This window comes from Peromyscus eremicus, chromosome 17, assembly GCF_949786415.1.
Source record: "Peromyscus eremicus chromosome 17, PerEre_H2_v1, whole genome shotgun sequence".
NCBI lineage: Eukaryota > Metazoa > Chordata > Mammalia > Rodentia > Cricetidae > Peromyscus > Peromyscus eremicus.
The window spans coordinates 8501612-8523901 of NC_081433.1; the positions used below are offsets into that span (position 1 = coordinate 8501612).

The following is a 22290-nucleotide window of genomic DNA, read 5'->3' on the forward strand; positions in this document are numbered from 1 at the left end:
CAGAAGAACCACACACATGAGTCCTGAGTCCTCACATCCTTGAAGGCTGAGGGGCTCTGACTCCTGTCCCAGGGTAAAGATGGAGGAAACCCTTGATTTCCTCCCAGGAGGGTTCTGGGGATATGGGCCACACACACACACCCGAGAGCCTGACAAGGGACCCTCCTGAGCCTCAGGCCCTACACTAATGAAGCTGGGTACAATGACTCCAAAGCTCTAGGAGGGTTCAGTAACAGCCTGAAGGGTGAGTGACCCTGAACAGTCCTCCATTTCAGGACTTGTCACACGAAGCTATCATTGCTTCTTTTACGTGGACAGTCATGTAAGGGGCACTACCAATCTTCCCAGCACTAGGCTGCCTCCAGGACCGGCATAGTTGATAGAGTCTTGACAACTGCAGGAAGCCCAGCTCACCACAGGGCCAGGGAGGCAAAGACCTGCCTCAGTTTCCAGGAAGGAGTTGCAGGCAGTGATTCAAGTAGAGAAACCAGGGCGAGGCATCTGTGAGCTGAGGATGTGCTCAGGGATGCACAAGCCATTCATGTTCCTTGTCGAAGAGACAGAGCGCCCTGCCCTGGGTCCTCTGCTGAAGACCTTCCACACAAGCCTACTCCTGAAGACATCTCCGCCCCAGGCAGGAGACAGAGAGGAATCTTGAAGGCTTGCAGCTCCCACCAGCCTGTGCAGAGCCTTTCAGAGGACCGCACCAAGGGCTCCCTCAGGAACAGCTCTGTGCGTGTGGTTTCTGATTTATTGCATCTTAGTCATACTTCTGTATCTCAGCTGACTTGCCTTACATAGCGCAAAGGCCGATGGCTGTGCCTGGCTGGACGGGGTAGCGGAGCCACGGACCTACCCGGTGCAGGGAGTACAGCCAGGGGCCGTGTCCGAGGAGGCCTTGCAGCAAAGCCAGTGGCCGTTCAGGTAGGCGGACGGATGGTACACAGTGAGGCGCTTCTGGTTACACTGACTCACTTTGGTGAGGATGTCGATCCAGTCCTTGGCCTCCACGCAGTTGTTGGCCTGGATGTACAGGGCACGCTCTGGCTGGATAACCTGGAACATCTGAGCACGGAGGATGGGATCAGGGGCTGCTAGTCCAGCAGGCGCCGGACCATTTGCTTAGCTTCTCGTAGGTTCTACCACGGAGCCAGGTAGAGGAGGAGGTGGGAGAATGAGTGGCCGGGTGGCAGGGCCCCCAGGCTTGGATAGGCAGGGTCATGGGGGAGGGGACATGGCCAACAGCGGAGGTGGACAAGGAGGAGGAAGGACAACCCGTTGGGTTGGAACTGGGCCATCGCTCACGTTTTTCATTCGGAAGGACTCCTCCTCAAGCCTCTCCACGGCCAGGATGTTCTCGATGGGGATGCTGCAAAGGGGCTGATCACCTGCAGCAGAGAAGGGGTGGAAGTTGTGCTCAGTTGCACAGCGTGCCCCGCCCCCCGCCGACGTGAGGCTCCCCATGGCCCAGGGACTGCAAGGCCGCAGGAGAGGGCTCTTGGCTGTCTTTTCCTAAAGGCTGGAAAAATAGGAAGAGCATGGATGTGGGGCTGGGGTAGGCGTGGGATCCTCAGAGCACAGTGCCTACACCAAGGCAGGACCTTGGTCCTGTTCTCACGCTGGAGATAAAGTGTCTCAGGTCCACAGGAACGTGGCCCACACCATCTCCAGCACTACGGCACACTAGCTAGTTTGGATCTAGGGCACGGCAGGACTGCTCAGCTCTATCCCTCTGACTGGAACCCAGAACTGATGAGGCACAAGGAGACCTGGCTAAGTACATCTTCCCTAAGGAAAGCCTGCGGCGGCCAAACCCGAGGCCCCTCTTCTCTTTGTTGAATCACTGCTCTGGGGCTGTGCATCCTACATAGGAACAGGAGCCAGAAAGACACAAAAAGGGGTACCAGGGGCAGCAACGCTACAGACAGTTGAGGAAATAAAAGTGGGGGTGAAGGGTCTGCTGTACCACAGTCAGCTCTGTACCCTCTGGTTCTAAGGGGAGCAGATTCCTGAGAACACGGTCATCTTCACCGAGGCTCACAGGGCCCAAGGCTGTGGCTCCTCTTAGGTCTCCCCAGCTCCCCAGGCTCCTGTGGCAGTCAGCCTGCTAACCGGGGGAGCCTCTCTGCCTTGCTGGGCCCCAAGTGAAGGAGTGTAGAAACTTGTTACCTTTGCTCTTCTGGTAGGTGAACTCGTGGTTCGTCAGGCGAAACCACCTCTTCTTGAAATTCTTCATTCCAAATCGCTTCCTTCCTTGGGCCCGCTTAATCATGAACCTGGCACAAAGGGCACATGGCGCCCAGTGAATGTTCTCATGTCAGGGCCCGAGCTACCTCCAGACACATAATCATAATAATTCTGCACTCTCATAAGCCATGGGCGGGCAGGGGTACTGAAACCCTGTCCTTTTACGACCTTGAGCTAAGGCTGAAGTTGAAGGGCACACACGCTTGTTTTTTTTTTTTTTTTTTTTTTTTAACAGTTCTGCTTCTTTCTAGTACTTTCCTAGAAAACACAATTCTCTTTGACCTGTAAACACATGGAATGTGTGTAAAATGTATGTGCACAGCATCACTTGTAATGTTGGACTTTACCATATAGAGGAGCACACATGCACAGCACTATATGGCTCTGTGGAGAAGTACCTGCGGATCCTTGAAAAGGGATTCATAACTCTTCTTGCTCAATTTTTGACCCGAGTATCACATGCATAAGTGACTTTTTCTAACTGCCACCAATTTTTCCTCACGGGGAGAGGTAGTAGTCAATGCTGGAGGCTACAATAAGGGTCACTGGCCTCACATAAGCAGGGCTGACTTCACCCAGCAAATACCCTTAAATGCACAAAGTCGACCTCACAGGCCTGTGTATGGGCAGGTGACGGACTGAGGAATGTTTCGGCAGAAGCGGAAGTGCACCTAATCATGGTGTGGGCCTTTGTGAACACAGTTACTTCCGCAAGTGGATGGAGATGATAAGACGGGGTGGGAAGTGACAGGCCACTCTCCAGGGTGACATGGCAGCTATGCACACAGAGCTGCGTGTGGTTCTGAGGACATGACCCGGAAGAGGAACAGGCAGTGCTTCAGTGTGGGGTCAAGGCCCCAAACCCCAGTAGGAGAAAGCGAGTGAAATTCCCGTAGTGTGTTGGCAGAGGTGGAGAGGCTGCACCCGTCCTGAAATGGCTGGTTACCCGGAGAGTTTGTTACCATCGATACAAGGCTTGTGAGCCCTGGACACACTGGGCCAAGTTAAGGATTATGAGACAAAACCTGTTGCTTTAGAGGTTGTGAATTAAATGCATATCCTATGGTGTCATGTATGTGTGGTTGAACACGTGGTTAAGGTAGAAGGTGATTTGAAGAAAAACAGATATAGTTAGGGCAGCCTGATGGTGACCTGTAGATGGCCCAAGCTTGAGCCAAAGGGTCATGGGCCTAGCTGAATGTAGTCTCAACTAGGAACTGGGAACTGGGATGCAGAGCAGGGCTCATGGGAACTAGGCATGCCTGTTAAAGTTCATGCAAACAAGAGCAGGATGCATTCCCAGGGTCCCTCGGGTAGGACTATGGGGCGGGAGGGATGGGGGCAGAGAAGGAGGCCAACAATACCACAGTCTTGACCACCAAGACCCAATTCCTTACCCTTCTTTAAGCAGGATGGGCTCCTCTATGCTCTTGGGGTCCCTTCTCCCCGAGGATGAGATCAAATCCAGGAACTGAAGTGGGAGGAAATCAGACCGTCAGAAGGGAAGCATGTGGACAGAGTCTGCTCTGCCAGAATCCTGGCTGGATGCTGAGACCTCTGAATCCAGGAGAGAGGTTTGGGGATGTGAGTCCTAAGAGAGCTATCTGCTCTTGTCTCCAGGAGATGAGCCCAGTCCATCCCACCAGGTCTTGTCCATCTGCCGTGACCTTGCCAGGGCTCTCACCAGGAGCCAGGTGCATGCTAGGGATTCTACCTGAGCTTTGTATGCCTAAGTCAGGTTCTAGTGGTACATCCCGAGGTATGTGGGAAGGAGGCGTTAGTCCATTCAGAGCCCCACTAGTCTGCCTGGCTGAGGTCACTCTTCTCCCTGGCCCCCAGTGTGTTGATATATTGTTTACCCCAATATATTATGTACCCTAATAAACTTATCTGGGGATCAGAGGACAGAGCCAGCCACTAGATTAGACATAGAGGCCAGACAATGGTGGCACACACCCTTAATCCTATCACTTAGGAAGCAGAGATTCCTCTGGATCTCTGTGAGTTCAAAGCCACACTGGGAACAGAGCCAGGCATGGTGGCACACACCTTTAATCCCAGCACTTGAGAAGCACACACGCCTTTAACCCCAGGAAGTGACATGGCTGGGTGGAGACAGGAACTAAGCAGCAGTTCAACTGAGATGCTCAGGGGTGAGGACTCAGAGGCTTTCAGTCTGAGGATTCATGGAAACAGGATAGGCTGAGGAGCTGGCTAGGTGAGGTTGGCTGTGGTTTGTTCTGTTTCTCTGATCTTTCAGCCTTCACCCCAATATCTGGTTCTGGGCTTTCTATTTATAAGACCTTTTAAGATTCGTGTTTCACCCCAGCTTTGGTGTGTGACCTCGCCACTCCTTGGATTCCTTCCGTCAGTTGAAGGTCACCCCCAGCTTCGGTCCCTACTTCCCTTTCACTGTTGAGGACTTTATGATTTCTAAGGGAGCCGCTGTGTAGACTGCTTCTGAACGGTAGACGAAGAGCAAAGCCAAGGGTCCTGAAGTGTCTGTTTCTACACATGCATCAGGCCAGGGCGCAGACAGCTCACACGGGTGTTAACACACAGTCAATGTAAGACCCGCGTGGACCACTTTTGGTCAACTCAACACAAACCGAGACACATCTGGGAAGGGCGCCCCTCAACTGAGAAACTGCCTCCATCAGAGTCCCCCGATTAATGACTGATGTGGGAGGGGCCCACAGTAGGCCATGCCAGCCCTGGGCAGGTGGTCTTGCGTGGTATAAGACAGCAAGCTGACTCCACAATTAATGGCTTCTGGCGGGGGTGCAGGAGGGCAGGGACTCCGTTCTGTTTAAGGGGCAGGCCACTGAGAGCTTGACCACACTCCAGTGAGTACACAGATAACACAAATTGGACTTGTTTTGTTTGTTTGTTTTCTTTTTTGTTGGGGGGAGGTCACAAGGACAGGGGGGCATGGAAAGACTAGGAAGTGAGTGTGATCAGGGTGGAAGATATAAAATTCCCAAAGAATCAATAAAAATATTACGTTGGAAACAGGACAAAAGGCAAGCTGAGAGAGCTATGAAAAACAAGCCAGTCAATGGCACTCCCCTGCGGTGTCTGCCTCAGCTCCTGCCTCCAGGTTCCTGCTTGAGTTCTTGGCTTGAGTTCTGATGTCCCTCAGTGACAGACTGTGATGTAGAAGTGTATGCCAGATAGACCCTTTCCTCCCCAAGTTGGTCGTGGTTAATGTTTTATCAGAGCAACAGAAAGTAACTTCATAGAAAGCCTTGGGCACAGAAAACAGAGGGTGAGTCTCCACACTGGACTCTGAGGGGAGCCAAAGGTGGTGAATTTTAGGGCAGGCAGGCCAGCCTCCGGTTAAGGGGTGTGGTGGGTCCTGGCAATGGCCACGGAGAGGGTGTGGGGAACTGTGCCTTGGAGGATGCGACACTTACATTTTTTACAGCATCTGCGTACTTCTGTTCATTGAAGAATTCATAGAATGTCGCCATGTATGACTCCTTAAAACTGGCCTGCAAGGAAACAGGTCATCTGCTGACAGCCACCGGCACCGACGCCCGTGGGCCCGATCGGAAAGCTGCAGCCCACAGTGACAAGCCTAGGGGGCCACCGGTGAGGTGATTCCCGGCCACACGGGTGAATGGTAAGCATGCAGCCCACCTAGAGGCAGCCTCACCCTAGAGGCCTCTGCATGAAGCTGGGGATTCTGAAGCAGCAGCCATAGAGGTGGCTGGGAGTCTGTGTCGGAGCCCCTGGCTCAAAGCACATCTTCACTCTTATCAACACCTGGGAACCCGGATTAAGGGCTACAAACTAGCTACAGGTGTGGTCACAGCAGCCTGGGGCTAGCAGCATGCATCAAAGCTAGGGTAGATCTGTAGGAACAGGAGTCGGGGCAGGCCAGAGACCTCAGCACCAACCCTGGTCCAGGGCAAGTGATGGTGAAGGGGAAATCCAGGCTTGTGACCGAAGGGGTAAGAGGGGCTCGGCCTCTGCTGTCCAGGATGTAGAGGCTACATGTGGATGAACAGTAGCGCAGACTGTCCCTAGGTTTGCTCTTACAGCGCCAACGGCCAAGGTCAATAACACATGTCTGGCCTACTGTGGCTTGGGGTCCTGGGGCAAAGCTGAGGAAGCTCAGCTCTCTTGTCCCCTTAAAGAGTCAGATGGGGCTGGTTTGCTCATCACTATGGCCGTTGAACCTCCCCCACAATGACTGGTGAGGGCAGAGGCAGCAGGAAGTGCTGGAACGTGTACTTTCGGGAGATGGGGGATGGAGATGCTGGCTTTGATTCTATTCGATATCCTAATAGATGTGACGAACACACCCTTCCCTATATTCAAAACATTTCGTTTATAGCTTCTGAAGAAGAAAAAAAAACAATAACCTACTGTTCAGAATCAGATAAAATGAGCGAAGACTTACAGACTTGGACTTGGACAAGCTGCCGAGAGTCTGAATTGTCTTTGAGATAAGTGTCAGGGTTCTAGAAGTCTGTGGATCCTGAGAGATCAAGACAAGAGAAATTTTATTAGTTCTGTAGAAGAGTAACTGTCAATCCCAGAATAAGGTAATAAGACAAATGATGTTGTCTCAACCTTCCTAACACTGCGACCCTTTAATACAGTTCCTCATGTTGTGGTGATCCCAACCATAAAATTATTTTCATTGCTACTTCATAACTGTCATTTTGTTATTGTTATGAATCATAATGTAAATAGCTGTGTTTTCTGATGGTCTTAGGTGACCCCTGTGAAAAGGTCAGTTGGCCCCCAAATGGGTCATGACCCACAGGTTGAGAACTACTGCTCTAAACACCTGCCATAGAATGGGAGTAGATACATCGGTGAAGATTCAGGAAGATCTGCATTGCCTGGGGCTGGAACTTGCCGCACCCCAGGGGACCATTTCATCAAGTCACCAGGTTCCTGGCATTGACAGCTGAGAAGAGCCACATGGCTGAGGACTCTCTGCCGGACATGCCAAAAATCCTCTCAAAACTAGAGCAATCCAGCAGGTCACTGCAGCGCTAACCGAGGTTCCACAACCCTGGCCAGGGACACCCGCAGTTTTGACATGGCTTGGAGGGTGGAGAACCCCTAGCAGGGGGCTGCTCCCTTCACCTTGCCTCTACCAGGCATACATATGTCGCCCCAGTAGAAGGCTATGTCCACCCAGACAGGGCTTGGCCACAGCATGTGCACCATGAGTAGATGAAGTAATACATGCGTAGCTTAGACGGTGGGAAGAACGCTAGTAAAGACTAGCAGGTAAGACCCTGGTCAGACCATGAATTATTATTTAAAACAGTATTAACTAGGGGTTGAAGAGATCGTTCAGTTGGTAAAGAGCTTGTTATCCAAGCAAGAGTCTGATCCTTAGTACCCACATGAAAAGTGGAACATGTAATCCAAGCACTGAAGATGTGGAGACAGACAGATCCCTGGAGCTCACTGGCCAGTCAGTCTAGCCTAAATGGCAAGCTCCAGGTCCCAGTGTGCTGTGGATTAGGCTCATTGTTAATAATAAAGCTGATTGGCTGATAGCAGGGCACAAAGAGATTGAACAAGACAACCTGGCATAGGGAAAATGCTGGGAGAGAAGGGCGGCGTCAGGGCAGTCACAGCAGATGCCAGCTAGCCACCAAGCAAGCAGGACATGTATAAAATGAGGTAACAAGCCATGAGCCATATGGTAGAATGTAGATAAATAGAAATGGGTTAATTTAAATGTAAGAGCTAGTTAGTAATAAGCCTGAGCTATCGGCCGAGCATTTATAAGTAATATAAGTCTCTGAGTGGTTATTTGGGAACTGGTGTGTGGGACAGGAAATGTCTGTTTACACCAATGAGAGACCCTGTTTCAAAAAAAAGATGGCTGGTGCATAAAGAAAGATATCTGAGTTTGACCTGTGCACCACCCACTCCAACACATACCTAGACATACACAAATACAAAATAAGATAAAATAGTATTGATTCTCCCATCAGAGCGAAGAAAGCTGCTCAATCCACCCTCCTTTCCACTTGCAGAGGCCTGGATGGTTAAGCTGGAAACCTTGCTATTTAAGGAGGACTGGCTGGTTGAGGTGGACTGCCTAGTTGAGAAGGACTGGCTGGCTGGTTTCCAGGACAACTCGCTTACCGTGTGGTGGGGTGTCAGCTGGAAGAGGTTTGGGGACAGGATGGCAGGAGCGAAGAACCTCAGGAAGATGAAGCTGCTCACGGCCGTGTACCTCACATCCAGGTCATCTGTAAGCAGACAGGACATTTTAGTCTGGGACAGAAGCAATGATGTATGGGTTCTGATCTTGCTCGGCAATTCTCAAGGGCCACACTGATGAGCCAGACTTGGCTTAAGACTCTTTTTCTGTCTCTCTCTCTTTATGTATTTCTTCTGCATCTTCTGTTCTTTTCCTTCAGTCTATATATCTATATGTTTCTCTCGCTCCTCTGTCTGTCTCAATAGTATTGTCATATTTCTATATATCTCTTATTATCTCTGTATGTCTCTGTCTCTGTCTCTCTGTCCCCTAGCTGTTTCTCTCATTATGTCACACAAGAGGATACAGTCTGGCAGCTGAGGGTCACAGATGTAATGTCATTCACCAGGGCCCCCTGAGGACTCACGGAGTGATCTACTCCCATGTGGGGTGAGATGATAACTTTATTATGTTGTTGGAAACTCCCTCCCTGTCCCTCTGAGGCCTGCAGTCCCAGAGCTCTGGGAATGGAGCTGCCTGGGGTCTACAGGACACATACAGATTCATGTTTCCCAGAGGTTGGTCCCAGGAGCAAGGTGTTCTGGCCTGAGATGCAGCTCCAGCCTGTGTGGAATAGTAATGGGAGCTCACATGCTTGTGGAATGATCTGCTTGTAGTGGTAGATGCGGGGCCTGGAGAGGTGTGGATGGAGCCTGGAGGTGTGGGTGGAGCCTGGAGAGGTATGGGTGGGGCCTAGAGGTGTGGGTGGGGCCTGGAGAGGTGTGGGTGGGGCCAGAGTTGGGGCAGGAGAGGTCAATAGTACTGGGGTCTGGGGTAGGAGGAGGTCGGGGGCAGCCTGAGAGGTTTGGTCTAGTCTGCATGGGACAGGTGCTGGGCTCAAGGCCTACAGGGTCCAAGAAGTCTGGGCAATGTCATAGAAGGAGGACTGCCGTGAGGGTATGATGTTCTGGGGGGCGGGCGGTGAAGCATGCAGCTGTGGGGAGGGCATCTCTGCTTCTCCAGGAGCCAGTGGGACTAAGGAATAGGTCTGCAAAAGTGGGTCACCGGGAAACCTTGGGGGTCTCGGCGAGGGAAAGGCCCCTAAGGGACTGGTCTTCTTGGCAATGCAGTAACTCAGAATTCATGACCCCAGGAAGAAAACATTTGAAGGCAGACACTGGGGGATTGTGAGCCAAGATGTCTGCGTCCTCATCCTCCAGCTCAGGCCCTTGGTGGCTCACCTTGGAAGCGCTTGGCAGCCGCTTCCCGCAAGGAAAAGAAGATGTCACACATGACAGTGGGACAGCTCACTCCAGACTTGGTGATGACCGTGAAGATGCGGTCCACATACTGCCGCAGGCTCTCCTGTAAGAGTCGGGAAGTTAGACCCAGAGTCTCCCTGAGGCCAAGAGAGCACCAGAGACATGCCCAGGGACAGGAGAGCCCGGACCTCGTGATGTTTACAAACACTCGCTGCAAAGATCCGTATTGAGTGGCTACAGTAATCGGTCCCCTGGGTCCTCTTGCTCCGCATCCCAGAACAGACTGAACTTCACTAGGATCCAAGGAACCCGCACCTCTGTTTACAAGTGTGAACCTAACGAAGTCTAGTCTGTATGAAGGCATAAGACGACCCTAACATGCAGGGTTTTGTTTGTCCTGAGTTGAGAACCGGTGGAGTTCATGGGGTCAGGTTGTGGGCTCACAAGGTCAGGTCTGGGCCCTCAGGAGACAGTGGGAGCTGATGGAGCCTCTGAGAGGCAGGTGTGTGGAGTGGTGTAGACTGAGGCGAGTGTGTGGATCAGTGTAGACTGAGGCACATGAGTGGAGCAGTGGTAGACGGGAGGTTAATAGACATCCGATGCTAATAGGTCATATGGGCTCAGTACTGTACTCAGGGTCAAGAGCCAGACAAGTGGTTTGGGGCCCAGCCACGCCTACCATGCCTGAGATCCTCAATCAGCGTCTACAGGAGGCTGGCTTTGGGAAGTGTCCCAGAACAAAGCCGGTACCCACCATGTTGCTCTCGAGATTTTCGCCGTCTTTCAACTTCACGGGGTCAATTTCACAGGACTTGTGGCTCTGGCAAATCTGGAAGAGGGTTAAGATGGTGCTGCACAAGGTGGGAAGACAGAGCTGAGAGGCTTCCCGAGGAAGCTGGCCCTCCTGGAGGCAGCGCCCACAACGGACGCTGGACAGCTATGGGCATGGAGGAGCATCCCGAGGCGTGGGCTGTACTGCAGCTGCCCTGAGGACCAGCCTTGGCCCCACACTGTTGTTGTTTCTTTTTGCTCCTTTTTGGGGGGAGGGGCTGCCACCCAGCTCCCAAATAAATCACTCACAGAGGCTTATTCTTAATTATAAATGTCCGGCCTTACTTTGGCTTGTTGCTAGTCAGCTTTTCTTAAATTATCCCATGTATCTTTTGCCTGCTGTGGGATGTTCTGTATGGCAAATGTGTTGCTAATTAGTCAATAAATAAAACACTGATTGGCCATTGGCTAGGCAGGAAGTGTAGGCGGGACAAGGAGGAGAATAAAGCTGGGAAGTGGAAGGCTGAGGCAGAGAGACACCGCCAGCCGCCACAATGAGTAACAGCATGTGAAGATGCCGGTAAGCCACGAGCCACGTGGCAAGGTATAGATTAATGGAAATGGATTAATTTAAGCTGTAAGAACAGTTAGCAAGAAGCCTGCCATGGCCATACAGTTTGTAACCAATATAAGTCTCTGTGTTTACTTGGTCGGGTCTGAGGCTGTGGGACTGGCAGGTGATAGAGATTTGTCCTGACTGTGGGCCAGGCAGGAAAACTCAAGCTACATTTGCCTCTGGGCTTTTCCTTTTCTCTTCCTGTAGACCCTTCTTTCTTACTCCATTGCTGGTTGTGTAGCTGGGTGGTTGGCCCCTGGGTCCTCCTCCTTCTATGGCTACTTCTTTTTCTGCCTCCTAGACTTCTCCTTTTATTTATCCTCTCTCCTGCCTCGCTATTGGCCGTTCAGCTCTTTATCAAGCCATTAGGTATTTTAGACAGGCAAAGTCGCACAGCTTCACAGAGTTGAACAAATGCAACATAAACAAAAGTAACACACCTTAAAATAATATTCTACAACACCACATAGCCCCAAAGAACCCCACAGAGTCCCAAGAGGCCTTATGAGACTCCACACAGTAGATGGTTGCCTCTACACAGGCTGCTGGGAGGAACCCATAAACAAGGAAGCCATGCCGTGGGCATTTCCCCAAGACTGAGTTGCTTGATTTACTCATGAACAGATGCCTCAAAGCTTCAAGCACATTTGTCCTCTCAAATGTTCCCATGATTCTGCTCATAGATAAACCAGTATTCTAGATTAAATTTTCACACATTGCAGAGAACCTGATTTCACAACCCCTCTTGTCAGCAAGACATCCACTAAGAGTCATGGTAGGGGTGGAGTTAGGAGCAGGGGTAGTTTGGATACAAAAGGCAGCTGAACCATAGGCAGGGACAGTCCAGGCCTCCGACAGTACAGGTCACAGTTGAGGCCTTAGGAACTGAGGGACCCACAGCATGTGGGAAGGAGTGGCTGAGGAAAATGAGGTTTCTCATGCATGTCCTGTCTTTAACAGTGAGGAAATCATTTGCCTATCTATCTATCTATCTATCTATCTATCTATCTATCTATCTATCCATCCATCCCCATCTACCCATCTACCTATCCATCATCCATCACCTATCTACCCACCTATCTATCCATTATCTATCAATCTATCTATCCATCATCTATCTATGTATCTATCTATGTATCTATCATCTGCCTATCTATCAATCCATCCATCCATCACCTATCTATCTATCTATCTATCTATCAATCAATCACCCACCCATCTATCTATCATCTATCTGTCTTTCTGTCTGTCTATCTACCCTATCCATCCATCCTAAAGCGAAGAGGATTCTGTAATATATAATAAAATGAGGTCCCTGTAGGTTGGTGGGTAGTCTGTCTCTCGTAGAAGTGCTGGTCACCATGCCAAAGTGGCCAGGGCCATCTCACCTCCTCAATGGTGGGCTTCAGGGTCACATGGAGGTAGTGCATGCCCGCCAGCTTCATCGTCTCATCTATGCACTTAGATGTCAGTGAGTTTCCTCGGAAGATGGTATTGGGGTCCCTGGAAAATAGCATTGGGATGATGTCTGCCTTGAGGCACTAAGAGAGCAAAGCCTCCTCTGAGAGCCTGGTCAACAGGTGGGGACATGAATGCTGCCAGGCTTGTTTCCAGACATCTCATGAGGAACTCGATGCCTGGGGCTCCCGGGGAAATACCCCTATCTCAACAAGTTCTGAACTATTGATGTGCAGGGCTGGATGGACCCTGCCTCACCCCTCTATGAAGGGTGCTTTTGCAAAATCTTGGGCTTTTTGCACCAAAGCCTCAGGCTGCACACAAAGCCGGGCATCAACCGGCTGCTGATCACCATGGCACCTTCACTCTGGTTCATTCTTCATCAAGAGCATCTTGAGACAAGGCTTACAGTTCCAGGAAGGAGCAGATCCTACCTTTTGACTAAGTAATGGGGCTCAACAGGGAAATCTGGGGCTCATCAGGGTAGACAGAGCTAGTCCTTCAAGCCTTGGGGCCCAGGCCACCCCCTCTTTGGAGCTCACCAAGGTGGACAGAGCTGGTCCTTCAAGCCCTAGGGCACAATCCACCCCTCCCCCACTCTCTCTGGACCTTCTCAGAAATGGTGATTTCTGAAAGGATCAATAAGGAAATTTGTTTAATGGGGTCAGAAACCTGCTTGGCTCCTGAAGACCCCGACACCCTGACTCCCCACCAATGCTGTGTACAGATATGGGTTAGGATGGCTACTTTTGATGTCTAACCACTGGGTACTTAGGGGCCCAGCTTCCCATCGAGGATATGGCTAGGTTTGGAGAGCAGCAAAGTCACATGGAATGTAAAAGAATGGTAGTGGATCTCTGAATGGGGTTGGGGTACGGGGAAAACAGCATGAGGCGGGAAGGGGGCTGGGCATGCAGGGGACGACGGGCAGCGGGGGACACTTACTGAGTCCTTTTCACCTCGGCGCTGGCGATGGCACTGATGAAGGGCACTACCCTGCCGTAGTGCAGCAGGAGCCGTACCAGTGGGATGGCTGCCTCTTGCTTATCTCTGCACACCTCACCCAGGATGTGAGCTGCCGAGGCTGAGACAGGCTGGGCAGGGGGCGAGTGTGAGCAGTGAGCACACGAGGTGGCACCCACCCCCTGCAGCTTGTGCCCCGTCCACAGGTCGGTACCTGATGACTCCAGACCTTCACCCTATGGTCATGTGTATGATAGCACAAGGAGGCCACCGTGCAGAGAGCCACTCACTCCTGCTGTGGCTTCCTTCCCATCTACTAAATATCCCTCTTTGCAGAGAAACCCACACCTTATGAAAACCCGTGTTAAAATCTCCAGTGTGACCTCCTTGGCTATACTCTACGAGTGTGGCCTAAGCACTCTCCCACCAAACTCCAAATCCAGCAGCGCTGGGGCTGGAAAAGAGAGAAGCCTGAGTAGGTCAGGCTCCGGAAGCTATAACCGGAGAGAGTTAAGTGTCATTTGCACAGCAAAATAGGTACAGGTGTCCCCAAGTATTGGGAACAGGGCAGCGAAGACTCAATGGGATGCTTTGGATAGGCTGAGCCTGACGGGTGGGTGGGTACACAGGGCAGGTGTGTGGGGCTGGATTTGGGCCTCCACCCATAAACATGGCTGACACACACCTCCACGTCCGCAGACTTCAGTAACAGGTCGCGCAGTGGGCTGTAGTACTCAGAGGAGAAGACGTGGTCTTCTGTATAAACTACATTTAACCTCAGCGACCCTAAGTCATCTGGCTTCAGGCTCTTTCCGCCATTGTCCCGGGGCTGGAGGAAGTACCTAAGAAGGAAGGACATAGAGCAGCGGGTAAGGGCAGGGTCCTCCCAGAGGCATTCCCAGGGCAGCCTAGTGCCCTGCCCCTAGAGAGTCTGGGCTGTCACAGATGGGTCTCAGGCAGAAAGACAAGTCTCCAGGGCTGTTCTCAGGGCACGGCCACCTGGATGTTTCCGGTAACAGAGCCACAGACTCACAGGCAAAGGGGAGGCTAAAGCTGGGTGGATGAGGAGAGGAGAGGAAAGAGAGATGAGCTGCTGGGAGAACATAAAGACAGGAGGCCAGGGGCCTTTGTAGTCAGCATCTGTGTGAGGACAGGTCCCCATACCATGCTCAGACAAGATGGGGACCAGTTTAACACAAGTGTGTGGTTTTCGTAAGAGCAAGTTGGGTTGTACTGGTGGCCGATGGTCACTGAAGTGTTTTCTGAGGACCTTTTTCTCTCTGTTGGCCCACACTGGCCATCCCTCGCCACCCAAATATTCCTGGCCAGGCAGCTTGTCATCTGCCAGGGTGGAGCCCTGTGTCCCAAAACCTGGCCATGGAACTAGCAGGGGACCTACGTGAGCACCTCCTCTGTGGAACTGGAAGTCAACTTCCTGGTGACAGGAGTCTACTTTGGCATCCTCAGAGTGACAGCGGGACACTGGACAGTGGGACATTGGACAGTGGGACACTGGACAGTGGGACACTGGACAGCGGGACACTGGACAGTGGGACACTGGACAGCAGGACACTGGACAGCAGGACACTGAGCTTCATGTGCTTTGTGTTGTTAAGGAACCAATCATGAAATAAAATGAAGAAACACTCCTGCTAAAGCCAGTGTCTGGAGTAAACAGCAATCAAGGCATGAGAAGAGAAAGCAAGCTGTATGAGCACCTGGGTGGGTTCTGAGACAGAGAAAATCTGTGTCTGAGGAGCAGCCTATGAAGACCCATATATCCTGCAACAGACCCTGACTGAAGATGCTCAGGAAGGCCATCCACAGCCAAGCCAGCCCACTGGACTGTGCTGACATGCTCTCCCAGAAGAGGGCCAAAGCTGCTCTTAGTTCTAGAACTTGCTTTTAACTGGATCCTCCTCTGTCGTCAGGCTCCCAGCACCACTGCCCGAAGGTCACCTCTCTCCACCTGCTGGGTATTACCTACCGTAAGAACAGAAGCCCAGACAGCAAGCCGGGCAAAGGGAGAGTAGGCAGTGGTAGGTGGGGGTAAAGGTCAGCACAGTGCAGTGCCCTGCACAGTGGGAAGCTATTTTATATTCCCAGCCTTGTACATTGAAATGCACACCTACCAGGCTTCGTAAGAGCTAGCATGTCGCAGCACCCTGAGAGGGATCCTCAGCTCCCCAAGAAACTCGTCCCCAAACTTCAGGTTGCTGGCATTCCAGAGGTCAACTCTGAAAGAGATGGGCAAGTGTCATGCGGGTCTCACCAAGCAGCCCCACCTAGTGGGCAGGGGATGGAGGAAGCCTGCTTCCCAGCGGGGCAAGGGATAGAGGCCTCCAGTTCTCAGAGCGGGTGAGCCAGGCTGCATTGTGGAGCAGAGATTTTGATTCTCAGTGCAATGGACAAGCCGTGGGCAGACAGGGTACCTGTGTCTGGGAGCCAGTGGGGATGCCCGGCTCAGTCTGGTGGAGGGAACTATGGGGTGTCACTACCCATGGCAGAGCCAAATGGCTGCTCCATTCTTGGCTATGGCCTGGGTCCCTTCACCTAGGAGTAACCCAAGGGCCCTAAACAGGTGTTTAGAGATGTGTTAAGGCCCTGAGGGCCTTGGCTCTGCCCCGGATGTACCATGCTTTGATCTTCGAGCCCGTCACATCAAGCAATAGAGGCGTCATCAGGCTGAGCAGTTGCCCACAAGACAAAATAGCCAGCCAGGGCAGATGCTCCACCATGGCTGTACCTCGGAGGGGCGTTGGACACTGGGCATCCCTGCTCCTAAAACTTAGGAGCCCTGCCTCGGTCTCCATCAAACACTAGACTGTGGGGTGTGAACCAGGATCAAGGGGTACCGTGTATCCACTGGAGGGGCCCGCGGTTGGGTCCCAAGGAGTCACACATTACAACACAGTCCGCAGCCATGGCAGTGTCCGGTGCTGCTTGGGAGGATGGGCTACTCAAAGATGCCTTTTCCCCAAGAGAACGCTCCTTGTTCCCTCAGACTAGGGGCTAAGAATCTGCACCAGAATAAGAGTGGGTTGGGAGCATGGTTCCTGACAGCATTAAACACTCAGCAGAGTTCAGGGCCAGAGAGCTTAAAGGCTCACACAGGCTCTCCCAGGCCTTGACTATTAGGCATTGCTATGGAAGAGGATGTTTCAGAAGACTTGGCTGATCTTTCTATCATCTTTGCCGTCCTACAGAGCATACTTGTATGACCGAGAGGAAGGAGGACGCTTCACTGAGAACATATGTATGTGGGAACCAGGAGAGCTGCTGGTGTCTCTCATCCCAGTGTTGAGGCTCCTGCTGGCAAGCTTGGTCACTGGATGACCAGCATGTTCCCCAAACAACTTAGATGGATTTCGGAATCCACAGGGGGAGGATGTGGTGCACGCTAACCTTTACAGAAGACTTGGTTTCTATAGCAACAGAGCAGGAAGACCCATACAGGATCCACATAGTACCCAGAAAGAATCAGTAACATCAAAGGGGATGGCCTCTCCAGGGGTTGTCAGAGCTCAGATAATAGTCTGGAGGAAGAGAGCTGTCGGATGCCAGCAGGCTTTCCCAAGGGGCAGTACCAGTGAGAAGGCAGCCCTCGTGGTTTCTAAAACTGATCCTAGACCTCTGAGGGTGGCAGGTAATGAGACCCCCCCCAACAGCTGTGGCTGTGATGTGCCAGGGCTACCTCAATAGTTTGGGGGCTGGGACCTGTTGAAGTGATACATCTCCTAACTTTTGCTATCAACCTCTGTGAGCGACTCACCGAATTTCAAGTTTGTCTACGTCCTCCTCCTCAAAGTCAAAGTGTGACTTTTTGCTGTAGCTGCAGGGTCTGGTCACCTAGAGTCAGAAGTGGGTAAATAATGTCAGACACACGTGCCAGGCAGCTTTGCACCCCACAACCCAAGGAAGGACCATGTGACTTGCTTGTAAGAATAGATGCACATGTGTGTGTGTGTGTGTGAGTGTGTGTGTGTGTGTGTGTGTGTGTGAGTGAGAGAGAGAGAGAGAGAGAGAGAGAGAGAGAGAGAGAGAGAGAGAGAGAGAGAGAGACTGACTGCAGACCATCTTGACAAAGTGCAGCTCCTTCCTCAGCCCCTGTGAGGAAGAAGGAAGGGCCTGTGACCCACAGCTCCAGTGTGGCAGTAAAGGGTTCAGCAGGGACACGCAGGCCTGGGAGAAGTCTGAACTGAAGGAATGATCTACCACTCTTTTCTTCTGACAGTTTAGAATGACTGTAACCTAACAGGTAGAGGAGGGCTGATGATGTATCTTGGTGGAATGCTTGTCCACCATGCATAAGGCTCAAGCCCTAGCACCATATTAACATAGCCTTATGACTCATGCCTATAACCACAGCACTCAGGAGGTGGAGGCAGGAGGATCCGAAGTTCAAGGTCATCCTCAGCTATATAGCAAGTTCAAAGCCAGCCTGAGACACTCAAGACCCTATCTGAAAGCAATCAGGTGCAGGAACTGGAATTCAGGCTCAGGGTAATGGCCAAGGAGCTGTCTCTGCTTTGACCACAGTAGTGTATGATGCTGCCCTCACTCTGGGTCCTTCCCAAGGATCAGAGAGAGGCTTTCTGCTCCAAGCCCTGATCTAGAACTTGATGCTCATGCTCCTTAACTGGACAGTGCTTTAATTTACTGGATAGTGAGGCAATGGTGAACACCCAGGCACCTGCCTCCCTCCTGAGCACCATGCCCGTCAACTGCTTCTCCCAGAAACACATCCATCAGGCGCCGTCATCTTCCTACATCACCCTGTCCTGATGCCCCTTAGTCCCTACTGCCTCCCATCTTCCCACTCAAGACGGTGGTACAGCCCACAGTGAGTCTCAGGGAAGCATGCCCCAGGCAGGCTCCAGGCTTTCCATCACCCTTCTCCCCAGCAAGGAGGATCTAAGCTAAGTCTAGGAAGAATATGATGTGGAAGCTACCTTCTACTAAAGCATGTACCCTGTGAGAGGTACACAGTCAGCCAGGGAGTTCACCTTCTTTCCAAGCCCCACCCCCACCCCCAAGTCTGTCCCCAACTTAAGTCAAACAGTGATAAAGAACCCCAGTAAGTCTTGTAAGCTGGGTGTGGCTGCTGAGTCACTGGACTGAAAGACTGACAGCCGCAGTACCTCAAGGCTGGGACCGGGAGGAGCAGGGACCCCACCTGTCTTTGGAAGTCTGACAGGCGCCACACAATGTGATTCTCAAGCTTCTCTGGGACACTGAGTTAACCCAATCGGCTGGAGCTCATGTCTTTAGCAAGTAAATTAGACACACACAGCCCAGAGATGCAGGGTCTCCCACAGTAGAAACAGAGTAGGAATGAGGTTGTCACCAGAGTAGATATGGTGTTGGAAGAGTCTGTCTTCACTTGTACCATATTGTAACAGCCTGGTGGAGCCACTGGAGGCGCCCAGACAAGGACAGACATCACTGGCTTTGATTGTTAATTCCTGCTAAACTTTCACATGTTCTGACCACATGTTCATGCCTCCCGGCAGAGCCCGCTGAGGCCCCAGTGCCGTGCCCGCTCTGTGACATCTCCACCTGCCTGTACGGCAAGGATTTCCTAGCCAGCACAGAGCACTGCTACTCCCCACCACTCCCCCCTGCACCCTCCAGGCCACAGACCTGCCTTCAGGCCTCTTCCTCCCTGCCTCTGCCCTGCCTAGGGTTGGCTCTGAAGACTGTCCATGGCTCTGACTAACTTGATTCCATCCACAGCACCCTGGTCCATGAAGATTTACAGAACCCCCGCCCCCAGCTCTGACAGTACCAGTCTCAGGTTGGGAGCCCTGCTCAAGCTATGGAAAATTCCACACTTGAGAAGCCCTGCCCTCCTCAGCACCACGGCCAGTCTCTGTGCCACCAGAGCTGGGTGGCTTTTATTTTTTAATGTATTGACTGGGTTTGTGTGTCTGTCTTATAATGTGTGCAGGCCAAACGCTGATGTAGGAATTCTTTCCTCAGTCGCTCCCTACCTTTATTTTTTAAGGCAGGGTCTTTTTCACTGAACCGAAGCTCACTGATTTGGCCAGGTTGGCTGGCCAGTGAGCTTCAGGGATCCACCTGTCACCTCACCCTAAGAACTGGAATTACAGGTGTGCACTGCCATGTCTGGATTTTTAGGTCGGTTCTAGGGTCTGAACTCAGGACTCTATGCATGCACAGCAAATGCTTTACTGAATCATCTCCCCAAGCCCTACTTTGTAAATGAAGATCTAGCTCTTTAACACCCATTGGTCTGAAAGTTGCTGTGCAGACCAGGCTGTCCTTACACTTAGGATCTTTCTGCTTCTGACTCTTGAGTGCAGGCGTTAGATATGCCGGTCTGCAGGCCATCACAACACCAGGCTATGTGGCACCTACACCTTGCCTTTCCTTCCTGCCTGGTGGCAGGCCCTGAAGATGGGAACTGAGGCCTTGCCTGTCCCCCTCGTCCCCAGAACCTGGTGCTAAAGAATACACAGGAGGCCCCGAGGCTGAGAGGGGACCTGCTGCCCTGAGCAGGCTACAACCTCGCCCTTCTTGACTAACCTGCCCTAGTTCTAAGAGGCCCCAGGGTGCTCTGGGCTGAATCATTTCCCCTTTTCGCTCAAACCCTCACGTTTCCGGAGAAATGAGCCTCACCCTGCTTGGGGAAGCTGTGGTGAACAGCCAGGAAAACAAAAGCCCCGAGGCCAAACAAACAACCCAAATGCCAGTCCTGGGGACTGTGACAGGATCAACCTGCCCTTCCAACGTGAGCCAGCCGCTTCAGGAAGAGACCCGTGGCTTTTCTCTCCTGAGAGGGAATCAAATGCCACCCAGATCTGAGGATCCCTGGGCCGGGCCTGGGCAGCTCCTGAGACACAGTCAGGTGGCTCAGACTGAGATTTGCTCTCAGTCTCGGGGCCAAGGCTCAGAGTTCTTCCTGCTGGAGCACCGACCTCGAAATAAAACACCTCGTCAAACTGGGGGTTGTTCGTCTTCTTCTTCACCTTCGTCTTCTTCGCTTCCGACCTGCAGTGGAGAGAGAGTTTGTCGGCTCCAGATGGGTCTGAAACAGGGCTGTCAAATGCACAGTTGTTTACTACCTTTATTTATCTCTCAAGGATCGTCTGTCTCCACCTCCAGATGGTATGTAAAACAGGGACCTTTTCGGAGCCCAAAATACCCGGTATGAAGCTCACAAAGGCTTCCCGAGAAACAGACCTCGCCACCACGAATCCACACGACACATTCCGCTTCCAAGTGCACCACGCCCACCCCCCTGAACAGAGGGCCAACCTCTTGCCTCCGGGAGCTCGATCGGCCCATTCCCTGCGCCCCCACCCAACCCAGAACTGAAACCCAGGCAGGGTAGGATGCCGTCAGAAAGACAACTTGCCTGAAGGGTCCGGCCAACGTCACTGTGGCGTAAGGGTCGCACTGCCCGTTCACAATGGGGAGGCCTTGGCACTCGAAGATGCTGAGACAGAGAAGACAGAGGTCAGGGGAAGGACATGGAGGTCACAGTAAACCAAACCAGTACTTCTTAGACCAGGAGTTCTACTCTTTCCTATGGCCTGGCAAATTCTGGCTAGAATTGCAAAGCATCGTGGAAGCGTAGTACAGAGCAGGTGTCCTTCACAAAACTACCTCTTCTAGGGTATTGAGTCCTGTGACCACAGTCACAGCCCCTCCACTGCACCTAGGTGACAGCTGAGTACCATGGTGTCACCCCAGGGCCAGCACTGCCCTCCACTGCTCAGAGGCCTGCACTGGCAACCCCTCTGTGGAGCCCCTACACCTCTTTTGCCTTCCTACAGTGCAAGCTCTCGACCTGGGACCCCGCTGCTTCCCTGGTCCCTGTCTACAGGCGGGGGATTTACAGCGATGCCCGTGGTTGTCCATATATTCTGGCCGGCACCGTGACTCTCCTATACTGGCCTGCGAGCGCCACGTCTCCGCCACTCTTAGTCTTTCCGCTGACTGCACCTCTTGGGGTTTAGTTCTACTTTCCACTGACATGAGCTCTTTGAGCAGATGCTAGGCCCTGTGAAGTTTAGGTCAAATGTCCAGAATTTTCGCAGCTGGTTATTAAAGAACAAAGTAGCTGTGGTCAAGCTCTAAGCTGTGGTTATCACTCTTCTGATTTGGCCAGTTTCGTTCTCTGCCTTTCGGGGGAGGCTACTCTTTCCTCGAGACGGTTCATAATTGATAAAGCTGCAGCCATCTTTCTGTCTGCACTATGTGTTCTGGGCAATAACAAGGCTCTTCCCTGGGCTAGAGGGACACAAGTGGTTCTTAGACACATGTAAACCCAGGGGGCTTTTAATGGCCCTCAACACGGGGCTGAGGCTCCATCCAGGATCTAATACCCCATGCCACAGCTCCCTTCAGCCTGTGCTCTGCCATCAGCTGGGTGGAAACAGAGTCAGAGACTCCATGTCTTAAGATGTGTTTCTTTTCAGGGGGCTCAGAGCTGTCCCCTGAGCATGGCTTCTGAAGCAGTGAATGTATATACAGTGCGTATATATGAATGTGTGTATATATTATATGAATATATACAATGGGTATATATGAATGTATATAGTGTACATATATGAACATATATATGTGTTAATGTAGATATAGTGCGTAATTATGAATGCATATATGTGAATGTATATGTAGTATATATATGAATGTATATACAGTGCATGTATATGAATGCATATACAATGGGTGTGTATGACTATATATAATGTGTATATATATATGAATGTGTGTGTATATACATACATATATATATATATGAATGCATATACAGTGCA

At 51.7% G+C, this 22290-nt stretch overlaps 1 protein-coding gene across 1 annotated transcript in view; it reads right to left on the reverse strand.

The window, feature by feature from the left end:
• The window catches only part of Rasa3 (RAS p21 protein activator 3), an 83286-nt gene that overhangs the window by 2284 nt on the left and 58712 nt on the right, over window positions 1-22290 (reverse strand). The window contains exons 6-21 of the mRNA XM_059244595.1: window positions 20883-20963; window positions 20443-20515; window positions 17274-17350; window positions 15634-15738; window positions 14187-14343; window positions 13484-13632; window positions 12469-12583; window positions 10448-10522; window positions 9673-9796; window positions 8374-8480; window positions 6656-6733; window positions 5664-5741; window positions 3645-3718; window positions 2170-2276; window positions 1306-1388; window positions 857-1065 (exon numbers count right to left, since the gene is read on the reverse strand). Coding sequence (XP_059100578.1) covers window positions 857-1065; window positions 1306-1388; window positions 2170-2276; window positions 3645-3718; window positions 5664-5741; window positions 6656-6733; window positions 8374-8480; window positions 9673-9796; window positions 10448-10522; window positions 12469-12583; window positions 13484-13632; window positions 14187-14343; window positions 15634-15738; window positions 17274-17350; window positions 20443-20515; window positions 20883-20963 — 1692 coding nt within the window. The remainder of the gene's footprint in view (window positions 1-856; window positions 1066-1305; window positions 1389-2169; window positions 2277-3644; window positions 3719-5663; window positions 5742-6655; window positions 6734-8373; window positions 8481-9672; window positions 9797-10447; window positions 10523-12468; window positions 12584-13483; window positions 13633-14186; window positions 14344-15633; window positions 15739-17273; window positions 17351-20442; window positions 20516-20882; window positions 20964-22290) is intronic.